The 15,180-nt window shown below is 42.1% G+C and overlaps 2 protein-coding genes across 9 annotated transcripts in view; one reads left to right on the plus strand and one right to left on the minus strand.

The window, feature by feature from the left end:
- Positions 1 to 5,731: 5,731 nt before the first annotated feature.
- On the minus strand, positions 5,732 to 14,773 carry LOC118990437 (protein enabled homolog). The gene is made up of 2 exons (XM_037051074.1): positions 13,105 to 14,773; positions 5,732 to 6,281 (listed from the first exon to the last, which is right to left on the minus strand). The coding sequence occupies exon 1, from the start codon at positions 14,771 to 14,773 to the stop codon at positions 13,442 to 13,444; it is 1,332 nt and encodes a 443-aa protein (XP_036906969.1). The 3' UTR covers positions 5,732 to 6,281; positions 13,105 to 13,441.
- The window catches only part of WAC (WW domain containing adaptor with coiled-coil), a 91,136-nt gene continuing 89,564 nt past the window's right edge, over positions 13,609 to 15,180 (plus strand). For 2 of the 8 annotated variants that reach the window (XM_037051054.1, XM_037051055.1), the window contains exons 1-2: positions 13,609 to 13,691; positions 14,620 to 14,656. Coding sequence is in view for 4 of the 8 variants with exons in the window: in XM_037051050.1 (XP_036906945.1) it covers positions 14,207 to 14,247; positions 14,620 to 14,656 (78 nt within the window). In the remaining 4 variants the exon portion in view is untranslated. Of the gene's footprint in view, positions 13,692 to 13,888; positions 14,248 to 14,376; positions 14,425 to 14,619; positions 14,657 to 15,180 lie in introns of those variants that run through there. The other 6 variants (XM_037051049.1, XM_037051053.1, XM_037051050.1 and 3 more) reach the window with 5 other exon arrangements.

The following is a 15,180-nucleotide window of genomic DNA, read 5'->3' on the forward strand; positions in this document are numbered from 1 at the left end:
GAATAAAAGAAAGAATAAAAGCCAAATAGAGAACACTTGAAAAGGAAAGAACTCGAAACTACCACATAGTTGCATACCACCTGGTAAGCAGACAACTCCACAAGTTTGGATCCTTCCTGATGGAATCATATGTCCCTACTGTGCTGGGCTGCCAGAACATGAACCTGCCTGTGTGCGCCCAGGATGCTCCCTGCTGTCATCTATTTAAAGCAGTGACACAAAAGCACTTATTATAATCCAACGGTGAGCTGAAAAGACACTTGTACAGAAGTTCTGTTATTCCAAAATGATAGTGAAGCCTGATTAATGAAGGACTATTGGACATATACATGAGTGAAATTATCATAAATTTTCTTCAAGAAACACATCAACAACTGGGTACCTGGTAATTCTATTCTAAATTGGGTCGCACTACAGACCTCCCATGAGCTATCTTCCAGGAATTTAAACTATGAGCAAAGTATGTGAATATGCATGTTTGGAAGGCTTTACAGACTTGGATCCTATGATATACTGATGGAGCATTACAACCTGCAAAGAAAGTGTTGCCCAGGATAATGACTGCTAGCTGCAGGACCCAGAGAAATGCTACCTCAACAAGATACAATTGCAGAAAATATTAGAAACCTCCGGGTTCTGCATCACACTCTGCTTATATGCAAATTTCATTTTAGCAAAGCCCCTAAAATGGGTATAATATTTGTAAAATTCCGGAGAATAACAGTGTCCCCCCAAACCACTTATAGGGTTTTCCTCTGCTTTAATTCAAACACAGATAGTAATATATTAACATTGATAATAATATTGAAGAATATAGAAGCCCTGGAGGCAGTGATAGCTCTTTCTCTCTTTTTTTGGAGAAATGCTCCCAGTTTATGTAGTTTCTAATATTGTAAAAGACATAAAAACATTTATTTACAAAAAAGAGTAATTGTAGTAGCTTGGTAAAGAGTAGATAAAATTATGAACATTTTCCAAAAAACAAACCAGCTTTTGTATTTTTGGAAGTATCTTGTCATTTTAAGATTTTTGTAATGTTTTATAAAAAATAAGTTTGCAGCAAAAAGTATGTATTGTAAAATGGTCTATATAAACCAGGGATTAAATAGGTAAAGCCCAAGTAACTGTTACTGTAGCACTTTAACTCCTTGGCCATGTGGAGGTGCCTCATGTATTATGTTCAATAGCTGGCCTTTATGTTTTCAGGTACCTTCCTGGCAAACCAAAGGGTTTTCTTTTGAATCTCACCTGTTCTATTGTAATACTGCCAAGGCTGCAAAAGAAAAGCCCAAAATGGGGACCTAGAAACAATATCCCATCAGTCCAACATTTTAGGTTGTGAGTAAATGAGCACATGTACAAGTAGCCAATGCCATGCAAATTACATTGCCTGTTTTGGTTTTGTGAGCAGGAATCAGTATTTGGAGCTCATCTGATTGTCCATTTCACATGAGACATATACTACATGGTGCAGATTGTACTTTAAGTTACTTGGATAATTTCTCACATAGTGGAATTTACAAATTGTGGTAAAATATACACAATAAATTTTACAATTCAAACTATTTTAAGTGTATAGTTCTATGGTACTAAGTACATTCATGTTGTGCAACCATGACTTCCACGTTGGTTTTTATCCTCCTATACTAAACATTGTATTAATTAAATAACTCTTCATTACCCGCTCTCCTCAGACGCCAGTAATCTACTTTTTCTCTATGAATTTAACTATATAGGTAACTCATCTAAGTGGAATTATACAGTATTTGTCCTGGATTATTTCACTTAGCATAAAGTCTTCAAGGCTCATACACATTGTAGCAGAGCTTAATATTTCATTGTATGTACACAAGGTCTGTCCAGAAGCCATCTGGCCATGCGATACGAAAAACAAACATTTATTGAAGAAGACACAAGAAACATTGTAGATATAATGATGCCTCGGTTTCCTTCAAAGTAGACATCTTGGGACCTCACACAGTTCTCCCAATCGCTATCAGCTGCCCTGTCATTTCTTTCTTGAATCTCATTGATGGTCTGAGATCTGTCCCCTTACAGCCTTTCAAAGGTGATTTTAGTTTTGGGAAATGCCAGAAGTTGCAGGGTGCCAAATCTGGGTTGTAAGGGGGCTGAGTCACCTGGGTGATTTAATGGTTCACTGAAAAACTCTGCCCAAGACATGATGCATGAGCAGGTGCATTGCTGTCATGATGAAGCTGCCAGTCACCAGTTGCCCATAACTACAGCCTTCTAAATTATCTGGATAGTTTCTGTGGAAGAATGTTCAAGTTTAATGCAAAATTTCATGCAGATTCATTGCTCTACTCAGTCATATTGAATGTGATGGCCACACAGTACACATGCTCACTCAACAGTGTCTACCACCCCCACTGACTAGTACAGTGACGTCATCATTGTTCATGAATGCACACTCTAGTCCTCTCTCCTTGGCTGTCAGGTTACATCTATGTCATGCAAACTATTCTTGTTATATTAACAATGGCTGGATTGTTTCTGGACAGACCTCATATGCTGTATTTTGTTTATCCACTTAATCTGTCAATGTGTACTTGGGTTGCTTCCACTTTTTGGCTACTGTGAATGCTTCTGAGGTTTTTGGTGTACAAATATGAGTCCCTGCTTTCTTTGGGATATATATCCAGAAGGAAAGCTGCTGAATCATATAATTCTATTTTTAAGTTTTGAAGAATCTCCATAGTGTTCTCTCCATAGTAACTGTACCATTTTACATTTCCAGTAGTAATGCACAAGAATTCCAGTTTCTTTATATTCTCATCAACATTTGCTCCTTTCTTTTTTTTTATGGTAATAGCCATCACAGTGAGTGTGAATATCTCATTGTGGTTTTTATTTGCATTCCTTAATGATTAGTGGTGTCAAGCACCTTTTCATGTGTTTATTGGCCATTTGTATATATGACTCAAGGGGATGGACACAAGATTTGTATAAGTGAATAAAATATACTGGTAAGCATAATTCATTAGAAGGAGGAATAGCTAAAGGCTAGTGATTCCCCACAAATCCCAAAGTAAAGGGGTTTGATATATCACTCTTAGGCACAGTTTTGTTTTGTTTTTATGCCCCTTAATGAGGGGAAATGGAATTAACTCGAGTTTTGTCCCATTTTTCTCAGACATTAACAACCATATCAAAGACCCACCACAGACAGATCAATAATTTCCTTTAAAGAAGTTTCTCAAACTTCATTCACAGAATTTTTCATATAATGTAATATTTCACAAATACTTTTAAGTCAACTCAACTTTAAAATTAAATTCATCCTAAAATGAAATTTTAAAATGATTATTGTAGGAAATGGAAAGCCAGAATCAGGTGCCCTTCCAGCTACAGTAGATTACAAACATCAATTCCTCCTGTTACCTAGGACAACCCTTGCTGGTGGCCTAGATAACCACGCCCTCTCTCTTAACAATCTGCCCAACTACATATGCCAGCATGCTTTTGGATGGGGCTATTTATTGGACAGAGTGCACTATTCATACTTAGGCACAGGTTTGTGCCCAGGGAATAGAAATAGGCTAATAGTGTCAAAATACCATCTCAATTGGCTTCCCATACTACACTTTGGAAAACACTGCTCTAGCCTAGAGAACAGTTCTTGAGAGAAAGAGCCATAGGTTCCTCCAGAGTCTGTTCTGTATATGTGAGGGAAATGGAAAAATGGGATGAAGGCCCAGAAGCCCTCTTTCTGCCTCAGCCTCAAGCCCCACTGGTTTTTACAGCCAGAATTTAAAGAGATTTCTCTTCTTGGCATGGAAACCCTGGGCTGCAGGACCTGGTACAGGACTGAGAACCCTCACTTCTCAGTGGGGGACCTCTGTAGCCAAGATATCCTTCCCAATGAAAAGTTGGGTTTGCGCTGCCTGTTCCTATGAGAACCAGTAAGTAGAAACAAGGATTGAATCTGTATGTGTGCTTTATTAAGATGCCGGTGATCTGAGAAAACAGCAGGTTATGTACCCTCAAAACTGTCTTAATATCTCATCTCAAGCTGACCTTTTTATAAGAAGAAGGGTAGGTAAGGGGGTTGGAAAAAGGTTAATTAGGTAAGAGTTGCAGTCTGGGGCAATTATCCTAGTACTTCTTTAATCTGTTGGTCAACAACTCAGATACCATCTCCGTGGCTTGCAGACTCCTTGAGAAACAAAGGTTGAATTACTTGTTGACTTCCTGGAGTCATGTAGGTCACACATTCCTGTTCCTGCAATAACAGCTTTCCACCTGCATTAATCACTTAAGCCTATCATCTAAGGCTAAAATATTTAACTCTTGAGTTACTCTATCATTCTCCTGTTAGTAATTATCTTGTTTCTATCAGATTTGTTTCATATGGAAGTAATCATTTTGTTGTTGAATACAACTGTCCTTCCACTTATTAGAAACCACTCTGAAGGAAATTTGACATGACTAAAGGCATGATAGAGTAGCTTAGTGTTGGTGTTGCAATTCATTTATAACAGTTTTTAGTACAGTTGACAAATGTTGCATTTTCCAGCTGGGGCTACATTACCTTTAAAAATATTTATTTATTTAAAAAAATTTTAAATTAAATATTTTATTTATTTACTTATCTTTAGAGGGGAAGGGGAGAGGGAGAGAAACATCAATGTACGGGTGCCTTTTGTGCGTCCCCTGCTGGGAACTGGCCTGCAGGGAACAGGCCTGCAACCAATAATATGTGCCCTGACAGGGAATCGAACCGGAATCTTCTGGTTTGCAGGCTCGTGCTCAATCCACTAAAAATATTTTTTTTAGAAAGAGGGGAAGGGAGGGAGAAAGCAGGAAACATCAATGTGTGAGTGAAACATTGATGGGTTGCCTCTTGCACACCCCCAACTGGTGACCTGTCCTGGCGCCAGGCCATGTGCCCTGACTGGGAATTAAGCCAGTGACCATTTCAGTTTGCAGAACAATGCCCAACTCACTGAAACACACCAGTCGGGACTACATTAGCATTTTTTAAAGAAAACACTTTCCTGTCCTTTAGGGTTACCATAAGTCCCAAATTATCTTTCCAGGGTAGTACAAATGCCTACAAAACATCAAAGTTTGTTTGACGTAGGTTCCAGTCCACTTTTCTTCTAGTTGGCTTTCTGGGGATCCTGTCTTCCAAGTCTTGAGTGGCACCTTATCTCCGGGCTCAAAGGAATGTACTGAACCTGTGGCGGAGAGATCTCTAATACAAGTGAAGTCATCAATCACAGCTAAGGTCTGACTTCGATGTTGTATGTGGTTCTTTACTTTCACTTCTTGATCTACATACATATCTCCCACCCCAATTGTTGCCTGAAATGGTTGCCTGTACATCATTTCATAGGGACTCAACTGACAACACTTCAAGGAGCCACCCTTATCCTGATCAGAGCAAAAGTCAATTAAAACTCAATTCCAGTGGAGATGAATTTCTTGACATAATTTGGCTACATTTTTCTTCAAGTTGTGGTTTATCTTCTTTACCTTCCCAGAAGCCTAATGTCTCCCTGCTATGTGGAGTCTCCACTTGATTCCTAAAAATCTACTAACCTTCTGTGAAATTTCTGAAACAAAAGCAGGTCCATTATTGCTCTGGATGCTGCCAGATAAGCCAAAGCAAGGAATTATTTCCCTCAGTAGGACTTTCATGACCTCCGAGGATGTCTCAGTTCTAGTAGGCTAGGCCTCTCTACCCATCCAGAAAAGGTTTTAACAAAGACAAACAAATATTTACATCCTAGGATGCTCAGTGTCTGGGTAAAGTTTATTTGCCAGTCTTCAAACAGGCACTGCCCTGGGTATTGTTTCCTTTCTTCTGACAGGGATCTATCTTAGGATTGTTCTGGCACACATGGCTTCAGAAATTCCAGGACCTGTGAGCCACGGTTTAATATAGGTGGTTCAAAAACCCAGCTCTTAGCTTTTCCTAAGTCTGCAGTTGAATATTCAGGGTCAAATTGTGACAAGTCTAGAACAGGTACCAAAGGCATTATAAATGTTTCTTAGGCGGCCTCTTTCCCTGCTCAATTGGCCAGATTGCTTCCTTTAGCCACTTCGGTGTCCTCTTTCTGATGCCCTGGGTAGGGCATAACTATCACCTATAAAGGTACCTACCTGAACAGCCTCTAATAATTTCAAATTTCTGTTGCAAGCTTTATTTCCTTTTTATTGGAGGTTAATAGTCCTTTTCCTTCCAGATGCACATTCTCTCTTAAATCAAGTCTATATTTCAGCACAGTCATGTATTAGCATGGCTGAGTCAGGCTCTGGAATAAGAGAGGCAGGATTAACTTAAAGTTTCGTTTTTTCTTTTTAAAGATTATTTTACAGACAGAAAGGGAGGGAAAAAAGAGGAAGAGAAACATTTACATGTGAGGGACACATCAACTGGTTGCCTCTTGCACGCCCCCAATGGGACACAGCTGGCCTGCAACCCAGGCATGTGTCCTGACTAGGAATTGAACCTGTGACCTTTTGGTTCGAAGGCCACACCAACCAAGGCCTTACTTAGTTTTAAATTGTTCGGTACCTTCCCATTCTTCTAGCAGTGAGCCAAAAATTTCATTTTTGCTCAAGCAAACTCAACACTTGGTGGGTTGCATAAATGGTGGTAGGCTGTCCCAAGAAAATCTCTTCATCTTCTTGTAAAAGCTCACAGAATGGAAGCTCACCACCCCACTTCTCTATCAGACAAAGTTCTGTAGTATCACACAAACCGGAAGGCACATTAATTCCTGACAACTGTTCTAAATCATAAGCTGGGACTACAATTCAACCAGACAGAGCTCTGTAGTATCACACAAACCTTAATTCCTAATGACCAGTTCTGTGTTGTAACCTGGGACTGCAGTTCTGAACCAGAAAGTGCAGTGATTTAATCAGAAGTGAAGGCAACAGAGTGCCGAGAATAGAAGTCCCCAAGTGAAATCACTTGGCAGCTGCTAGGGAGTATCCTAATCCGTACCTTGGGGAACCTCAGTCCAGAGAGCCAATGGGACTCCCTGCCAGAAACCTAGACTTACTGAAGAGTTGGGAATGTGTCCCACCAAAGTTGCCAGAAAATGAAACCAAAAAAATAGGTGTTCACACTACCTGTCACCACCAAAACCATTAAATAGACAAGGACTGAATCTTTATGGGCACTTTATGCAGATGCTGACAATCTGAGAAGACATGGGCTCATGTCCCCTCAAAAACCATCTTAACATCTCATCTCAAGTCAACATTTTGTAAGAAGAAAGGGTAGTAAGGGGTTTGGAAAACAAGGTGAGGATAAGAGTTGCAATCTAGGAATGACTTTCCAAGTACTTTTTAAATCTGATCAACAACTCAGATACTACCTGCATCACCTGCAGACCTGGGGCACAAAAGTTGAATTGCTTGTTGACCTTCTGGTGTCACATAGATCATGTATTCTAGTCCCTGGAATAACAGCTTCCCACATGCATTAATCACTTAAGCCTATCAACTAAGGCTAAAATCTTTTAGTTCTTGAATTCCCTCTTTATCTGCAACACATGGGTATGAGACCAGCCTGTTTCATGTGTCTTCTTCAATGTGGCTTCTTTAATTCCTAAGTTGTAGAATTACCATTCAGCCAGATTTTGATTCTGAATGATGGCTATTCTACAGCATAGTTGTAATTTTGATTTGGTTGTGGGAGGAGGTGAGTTGGGCATTTAACTATGCTGCAGTCTTGACTGGAAGTTGACAGTTTATTGTCTGTCAGCATTTGAATATGTCATCTGACTGCCTCCTAGCTTCCATGTTTTCAGGTGGAAAAAAAGCTGTTAATCTTATTAAGGATCTCTTGTATGTAAGGACTTGCTTCTCTCTTGCTGCTTTTAGGATTCTTTGTCAGTGACTTTCAACAGCTAGATTACAATGTGTATTGGTATAGGTTTCTTTGAATTTATCATACTTGGAGTTCATTGATCTTAAACAATTACATATCTTTTACCAAATTTGGGAAGTTATTTGATAAATTTTTTAAAGATTTTATTTATTTTTAAAGGGGAAGGGGAGAGGGAAAGAAATATCAATGTACAGTTGCCTCTGGTGCATCCCCTGCTGGGAACTGGCCTGCAACCTAGGAATGTGCCCTGACTGGGAACTGAATCACAATCCTCTGGTTCGCAGCCCCGAGTTCTGAGCTACAACAGCTGGGGCAAGACTATTTGTTCTTCAAAAGACTATTAGTTCTTCAAATAGTCTTTTTTCCCCTCTCTCTCCCTTCCTTCTTGGATACCCATTATGCAAAAATTGGTATGCTTGATGTCCCAAAGGTCTCTTGAGCTGTTCATTTTTATTTTTTCCCTTTCTGTTCTTCAGATTGGGTAATCTTAACTGACCTATCTTAAACTCTGCTGATTCTTTCTTCTCACTACTCATATCTATTGCTGGAATCCTCCAGTGAATTCTTAGTTTCAGTTATTATACTTTTAACTCCAGAATTCCTATTTGGTTCTTTTTGATCATTTCAAATGATCTCTATTGATTGATTCCCTTACTTGGTGAGACATTGTTTTTCCTGATATGCTTTAGTTTTCTGCCCATGATTTCCTTTAGCTCTTGTAATATTTTTAAAAGGGCTCACGGGAAATCTTTGTCTACTAAGTCCAATATCTCTGTTCTTGGGGAGTTTCTATTAATTTTTTTCCTGTTATGGGCCATGATTTCTTATATTTATGCCTACCTTGTAATTTTCTTTGATGGAAAGAGGACCTTTTAAATATATCAAAGCATGTCTGCAAATAAGATTTCCCTGCCTCCCTAGCATTTGCTGTTGCTGCTTGTGATTGTTGTGGTGTGTTTGTTTAACGACTTTTCTAAACTAACTTTGTAAACTCTGTATGTATTTCTGTGTGTGGCCATTGAAGTTTGTTTTGTTGGCTTAGTGGTCAGCTAGTGATTCAACAGAGATTACCTTAAATCCCTATGACCAAAAAAAAAAAGAGATCAGGGTCACCTATAAACTATGGGCTAAAAGTTCTCCCCCTTTATTGGGTGGTATGTATTAATCTATTGGTTGAAATATAGGTCTTTTGCACAGTCTTTTGAACTTTTGAGTTCACTTATTAGAAAGAAATAAAAAAGGTCTCTTTAAGATGTTACATGTGCAAATTTTGTGTCCTTTTAAAAATGTTGTTTGTTACCCCTGGCTGGTGTAGCTCAGTGGATTGAGCGTGGGCCTGCAAACCACACGATCTCGGTTTGATTTCCAGTCAGGGCACATGCCTGGGTTGCAGGCCAGTTTGCAGCAGGGGACTCACGAGAGGCAACCATACATTGATATTTCTCTCCTGCCCTTCCCCTCTAAAGATAAATAAAATCTTAAAAAATGCTTTAAAAATGTTTGTTAAAATATTTTATCTCTATTGGGAATAATCCAGCTTTCCCTCACTCTATTTGCGACAGCAGGACTAGATTTACAATTTCACTCTTTTAGAAGGAATAGAACCATACACCTTTTTCTCATCAGAATTACAATAGCTTGTTATTTTCTTTGTATATATTTTTGTAGGCAAATATCCTTTCTTTCAACAAATATTTAACTAATACATCACATAGAACTTTCATTCTAGAGGGATAACCAATAAACAAAATATGTAACAAAATTATGTAGCAAACTGTATAAGAAAAATAGAGCAGGGAGGAGAGGGTGGTCGCATTCCACTTCTATAGAGTTCTTGGAGGAAAGACCTTTATGATAAAGTGAGACTTGGGCACAGACCTAAAGAAGTGATAGTGTGAGCCAAGTAAGTACCAAGGAGAGCATTCCAGGCAGAAGTATAAACATCCTGAGACAGAAACATGCTCATCATACTGTTAAGAAGGGGAGATTAGACTGGTGGGAAAAGAACGAGCAAGGACACAAAGCCAGAGGTAACATGGGTGGGGGCAGCTAACAAAGGGCCTTGTAGAACATGTAAGAGCTTTGGCTTTTATTCTGAGTGAGACTGGAAGCCACTGGTGGGCTTTAAGATAGAAATGATACTGACTTAAAGGATCACTCTGACTGTGGTGTAAGCCATGAGGAAGCAAGTGTAAAAGTGGGAAATCAGTTAGGAGGCCTTTGCTATGGCCCACGTATAGGAAGATAGTAGCTTAGACCAGAGTGAATGTGATAAAGGTGGTGAACAGAGATCAGATTTTGGGTATATTTTGGAAATAATATTCACGGGATTTGCTGATGAAGTGAATATGAGGTATAAAAGAATTAAGAATGATTCCCACATTTTTAGCCTTACCTGGAAGAATGGAGCTATTTCATAAAATAGGTAAGATCTGATCAGGACTGGGTTGGGGGTGGGGGGAGATTAAGTTTGGTTTTGTATATAGTGTGTGATGCCTGTTAGACATTTAAACAGTGCTGTAGAGTAGGCAGTTAACTGTGAGTCCAGTGTTCAGGATAAAGGTGTAGGCTGGGCATTCAAATATGGATTTTATTTAGCTAAAGATATGGATGGAATCTTTAGCTAAAGATCTTAGGGAAAGAGAGTGGAGAGAGGAGAATCAGTACAAGTTGTAAGATTTGAATTGTGAGGCACTGCAGCATTTAGAGACTGGAAAATAGGAGGAATCAGCAAGGAAACTACAGAACAGCCATTTAAGAAGAGAAGCAAGAGAGAAATACAGTGGAATCAAGGCAGGCAAGATAAGGCACTTCAAAAGGAAGAGAGTATGCTGTCAGCTGTTTCAAATGCTGACAGGTGAAGTGAAATGGAAGACCGAGTAAGAAAAATTGGATTTAACATGAAGGCTACTGTTGATCTTGTGCAGGTTCAGTGGAAATGAAGTTTTTCAGTAGAGGAGAGCAGATCATAGCAATAGGGTAACATTTGGAGGGAGACAGAAGTCAAGATTTGTCCTTTTCTTTTTAAGGATGGTAATTATTTAAAATATCTTTATAAGTTGACAGAGGTGATCCAGTTGAGAGAAAAAAAAATCTTTTTATAAGAACATACACTTCCAAGAGTAAAATGGAACTCAGGGCAAAAGTGGCAAGTTTGGTCTCAGGAAATTTGAGTTACTGGAGTGTAGCAGTGTATTCAGATGTAGAAGGTTGGTAGGTGCAATGGTGGGAGGAGGCAGGCACTGTTACTGATTTCTGATTTCTTCTATTTTCTAAAGAGATAAGCAAGATAATGACTCCTGAGTGAGCAGAGGGCATGTATAGTCAGGAAGAAAGATGCTAAACAGCTGCCAAAGAGCACAGGGTAGGTAAATTTAGGATAAGGGAAATTTTAGTCTGGGGTGGGGTGAAAACACAAGGAGCTCACTTCACAGTTAGCATGACTGTGTTTTTCTCCAGCCAGCTTCAATGGCTGTGAAGCAAGCATACAGTGAAATGAGCAGGGTTGTGGTTAGGGAAAATGCAGGAAGAGATAAGGAAAGAATTGAGGCATTTGCAAAGGAGGATTTAAAACAATGGATGATGGAATCGAAGGTAGGCAATGAGATGACTTTTAAAAAATGGACATAACATTTAAATGTGTCCTTTAGTAAGCAGTCAATTCTCATCATTTAAGGTAATGTTCTATAAAGTCACAATAAATACTGAGCTGCTCCTAGGGAAAATATAGGGTGAGGTACCTGGCTCTGGTCACTTTTTTGTTAACCAATCAATACACAATCTTGTTTTATGTATTTCTGTTTAGACACCTATTTAATATATACTGTTGATTTACTAACATTGAACTCATGGCCAAGAAGGGTGTTTCTCTACACAAGGGACACGTTTTCTCCACAAGACACAGCACACACAGCCTTCCTGTACTTAGAAATACCAGACAGCTTTAGCACTTTGCTGGGGGCAGCATTTAAAACGGCAAAACACCAATAAACAGCATGAAAAATATGAAAAAATGTGGCACTATTTACACTGTGAAAAGCACAGTTGTTTTCAGTAGAAGAGGTGAAAAAATAAGGCTACGTGTATCATTTAACCTCATCTGAATATGTGTGTCAGGCAAGTTAATTTTTTGCCACTCTGCATCACATGCCCATCAATGCTGTGCTATTGATTTTACAAATACATTTCAGTGAGTAGTCAGACTTGGAAATAGAGAATCTGTGACTAATGAGGACTGTACATTGCCTGCACCAACTTCCTCCACAGCTCAGCCTAGTTTTGCTGCTTTTGATCAAATCGTATATATCAATTTCGGCACATTATCAAACACACACGTTTTGCTGCCAATATCCAAAGTTTCTGCATAAGATTTATGTACTATTTTTTGTGCCCTTGTGATCTGATGTTTATCTTCAATGTATTTGTTTGAAGTGTTAGAAATTATACATAAAACTCCAGTTTTTTCTTCCCCATTTCAGTCATTAGCAGTTATTTCTTTAGTTGCTGACAGCTTAAGTGGGTATTAAGTAGGATTTACTAGTCCTCATCTTATCATTTGGCTGGTGGATGTGACAGAGTAATGTAGTTACTTTTTAATTTTTTTTCAATCGTGATTTCAGAGCCTCACGTCATTGCATGGGTTCATTAGGTCCTGCAACAATGTAACTTGTTGGCTACCAAATAAATCAGTTTTTGATAAGATTTTTGGAGGGGTCTTGTTTCTTCTGATTTGTTTACCTTTTTATGCTATGGAAATAGTTGTATATTTACCTCAGGTGTATTACAATCCTTTTTGTTATTGTTGCAGGAGTTTAAGAGCAGGAAAAAAATCACCTGAACACCGCCACCCTCAAATGAAACTTAATATTTTGGTATAACTGACTTTCCTCCTCCCTATAAGCCAATGTTTCCATTATGCCTGTAGCTTGTAAAATTTGCAGCAATTTCTTTTAACCCAACCTATGCTTTCATTCACATCTCGAACCTCCAAATGAAGAAGATGGTTGACTGGGACCGGCTGGGGGTGGAAAATCTTAAACAAGGATGAGGCTTTTCAACACTTTTCCCAAGTCTCCCATTCCCTTAAAACTCATCGACGTTTTAATTCAATGCGCGAGCAGCGCTTCCGGCTCAGGCTTGGCAACTCCACCCGACAGCCGCGCAGGCACACACCCTAAACCCTTCATATTCTTCAGTCCTCGTTGGGAAAGCTCGCTTCTGGGGATGTGACTTACTTCTAACCGGCGCGCGCCAGCTCGAAGCAGCCCTGCTAGTCCCAGTACTGCGGCGAGTTAAGCGTCCGGTGTGAGGCTGGTGCCCAGGCCCAGTTTCGGATCCAGGGAAAGGGCCCGGGAGGGTAGTCGTGCGCTCCCCCACCTCGCTGACATAAGCTTCGATCGCTGCTCGCGGAGAAAGCCCCAGGATAACCGTTCGCCGATCGCCTAATGAGGGGTTTGCGACCACCCCGCTGCAGCCCGGAGGGGCGGGCACCTGCAGCCCAAGCGCTCTGCGAGGACACCCCCCTCCTCTCGTGCCCCAACCTCGGCGCACGCGCAGTAGCCCCAGCCTCCCTTATTTAGTCCGAGATGGCTTCTCTGGCGCCCCACCGTCCTCTTCCCGAAGGCGGCTCCTTCCCGGCGCACCCCGGGGCCCCTGGGACCAGCCTCGAGCTGGTCCCCAGGCAGCAGTCCCCTTAAACTGGAACGGCAGTGGCCGGCGCGAGCTTGAAAAACAGCGGCGGCAACCGGAAAGCACTAACGGGTGTGGAGGCGTTGAGCCAGGCCTCAGAGGAAGAGGAAGAGGAAAAGAGGAGCGAACCGAGGTTTGCCGAAGACAGCGTGCCCGAGTTGCGCGCGGAAGGGGAGGAGGGCCGAGGGTGGTAGAGGAGGGGCGCGGCGGAAACTGCCGAGGTTTGCCGAAGGCCGCAGCCTCGGAGTTGCCCGGATGTAGTTGGTGGAGCGGCAGCGGCGGCACCGGCGGCGGCGGCTGGCGGAGAAGGGCCGAGGGGCGGCTAGGGCAGAGGAGGGCAGGAGGCGGCGAAGGAGAAGGCGGAGAAGGCAGTTGCTCTCCGCCGGGCTGACCAGGACCCATCTTATTGCCCCCCTCCCCCCCGGTTGGCCGCTTCCGCCGTGTAGGTGGCGCCTCTCCCCGGGTTGAGAGTGAGCGTGGTGTGGACGGAGGGAGATGGCCCGGGAGCGCCGGCGCCAGTAACGGGGAGGTGCTGAGAGTCGCCGAGGGCGCGCCGGACCCTGGTGCCGGTGCTGCCGCCCGCCCGCTCGCCCGCCCCTCGCGGCTGCTCTCCCCCCTCCCCGGCACACACTCACAGGTCGTGCATTGATGGTAATGTATGCGAGGAAACAGCAGAGACTCAGTGATGGGTAAATTGGCTTTTCGTTTCGGGCTGGGCCGCGGCGCGGGCGGGGGTGGCGGCGGCGGCGGGGTTGGGGGGGGCTGTTCCTCCTTATCGGCTGCTGGAGGAGCCGCCATTTTTGTTGTTAACCCTGGTCCGGATCGGGCTGGGAGGAGGAGCAGTGGCGCGAGCAGGCGAGGCCAGAGTGAGTGTGGAAGGAGCGCAGGGCCATTTCGCGGTGTTTCGCCCTCGTTACCGCCTTTAAAGGCGGCGAGTGTGCGTGTGCTGGCTCTCCGCCGGCTCGTTTGGTGGGTCTCCCGCGGGGAGGGGCACGGGGGGGGGCGTTTTCTTCCTTTCCCTCGAGATGTTTCAAGTCGCCGTCTCTCTTCCTGTTTTTCAGCTGTCACGACCGGAGGGGGGACTCGCAGCCTTACCAGGTACCAGGCGATGCCGGGGTGGAGGGGTGGATGCGGGGACGGAGGGGGAAGGGAGGAAGGACCTAGTACTCGAGCGCAGGCTTCAGATGTCGCTACAGGCCTTTCGGTGCAACACATCCTAAAAAGTAGCAGTGCTGGTCCCCTTAAAATGCTCTGTTTGAGTCCATTAGCACTCTCCCAAAAGGTTTAGTGACTTATTTTGCCAGCAGAGTGGAGGAAGTTCAGTTTTTTAAGGAAAAAGTCATTTCTCAGCCAGAAAGTACTTGATTATTTGGGCATGAAGGAGTCGATGGGGCCAGGTGATAGGTTTCTACATTGTATTTTATTGTTAAGTAAAAGTTAACGTTAAAACGTTAAAATTAGATGTAAGGTATGGGAAGAAACAACTAATTGATAGGCAACTCTTAAGTGTGTTGCAAACCACTGTCCCTTCTCAATTTAGTTTTTTTTTGGCAAATAGTTGCCTTACTAGTGAGAGATGGTGCTTTTGGCTCTGTAGGAATTAAAGTCTTTGGATACTTGTA

Source organism: Sturnira hondurensis, unplaced genomic scaffold (genome assembly GCF_014824575.4).
Source record: "Sturnira hondurensis isolate 20B ecotype Veracruz unplaced genomic scaffold, ASM1482457v3 Scaffold0007036, whole genome shotgun sequence".
Classification (NCBI taxonomy): domain Eukaryota; kingdom Metazoa; phylum Chordata; class Mammalia; order Chiroptera; family Phyllostomidae; genus Sturnira; species Sturnira hondurensis.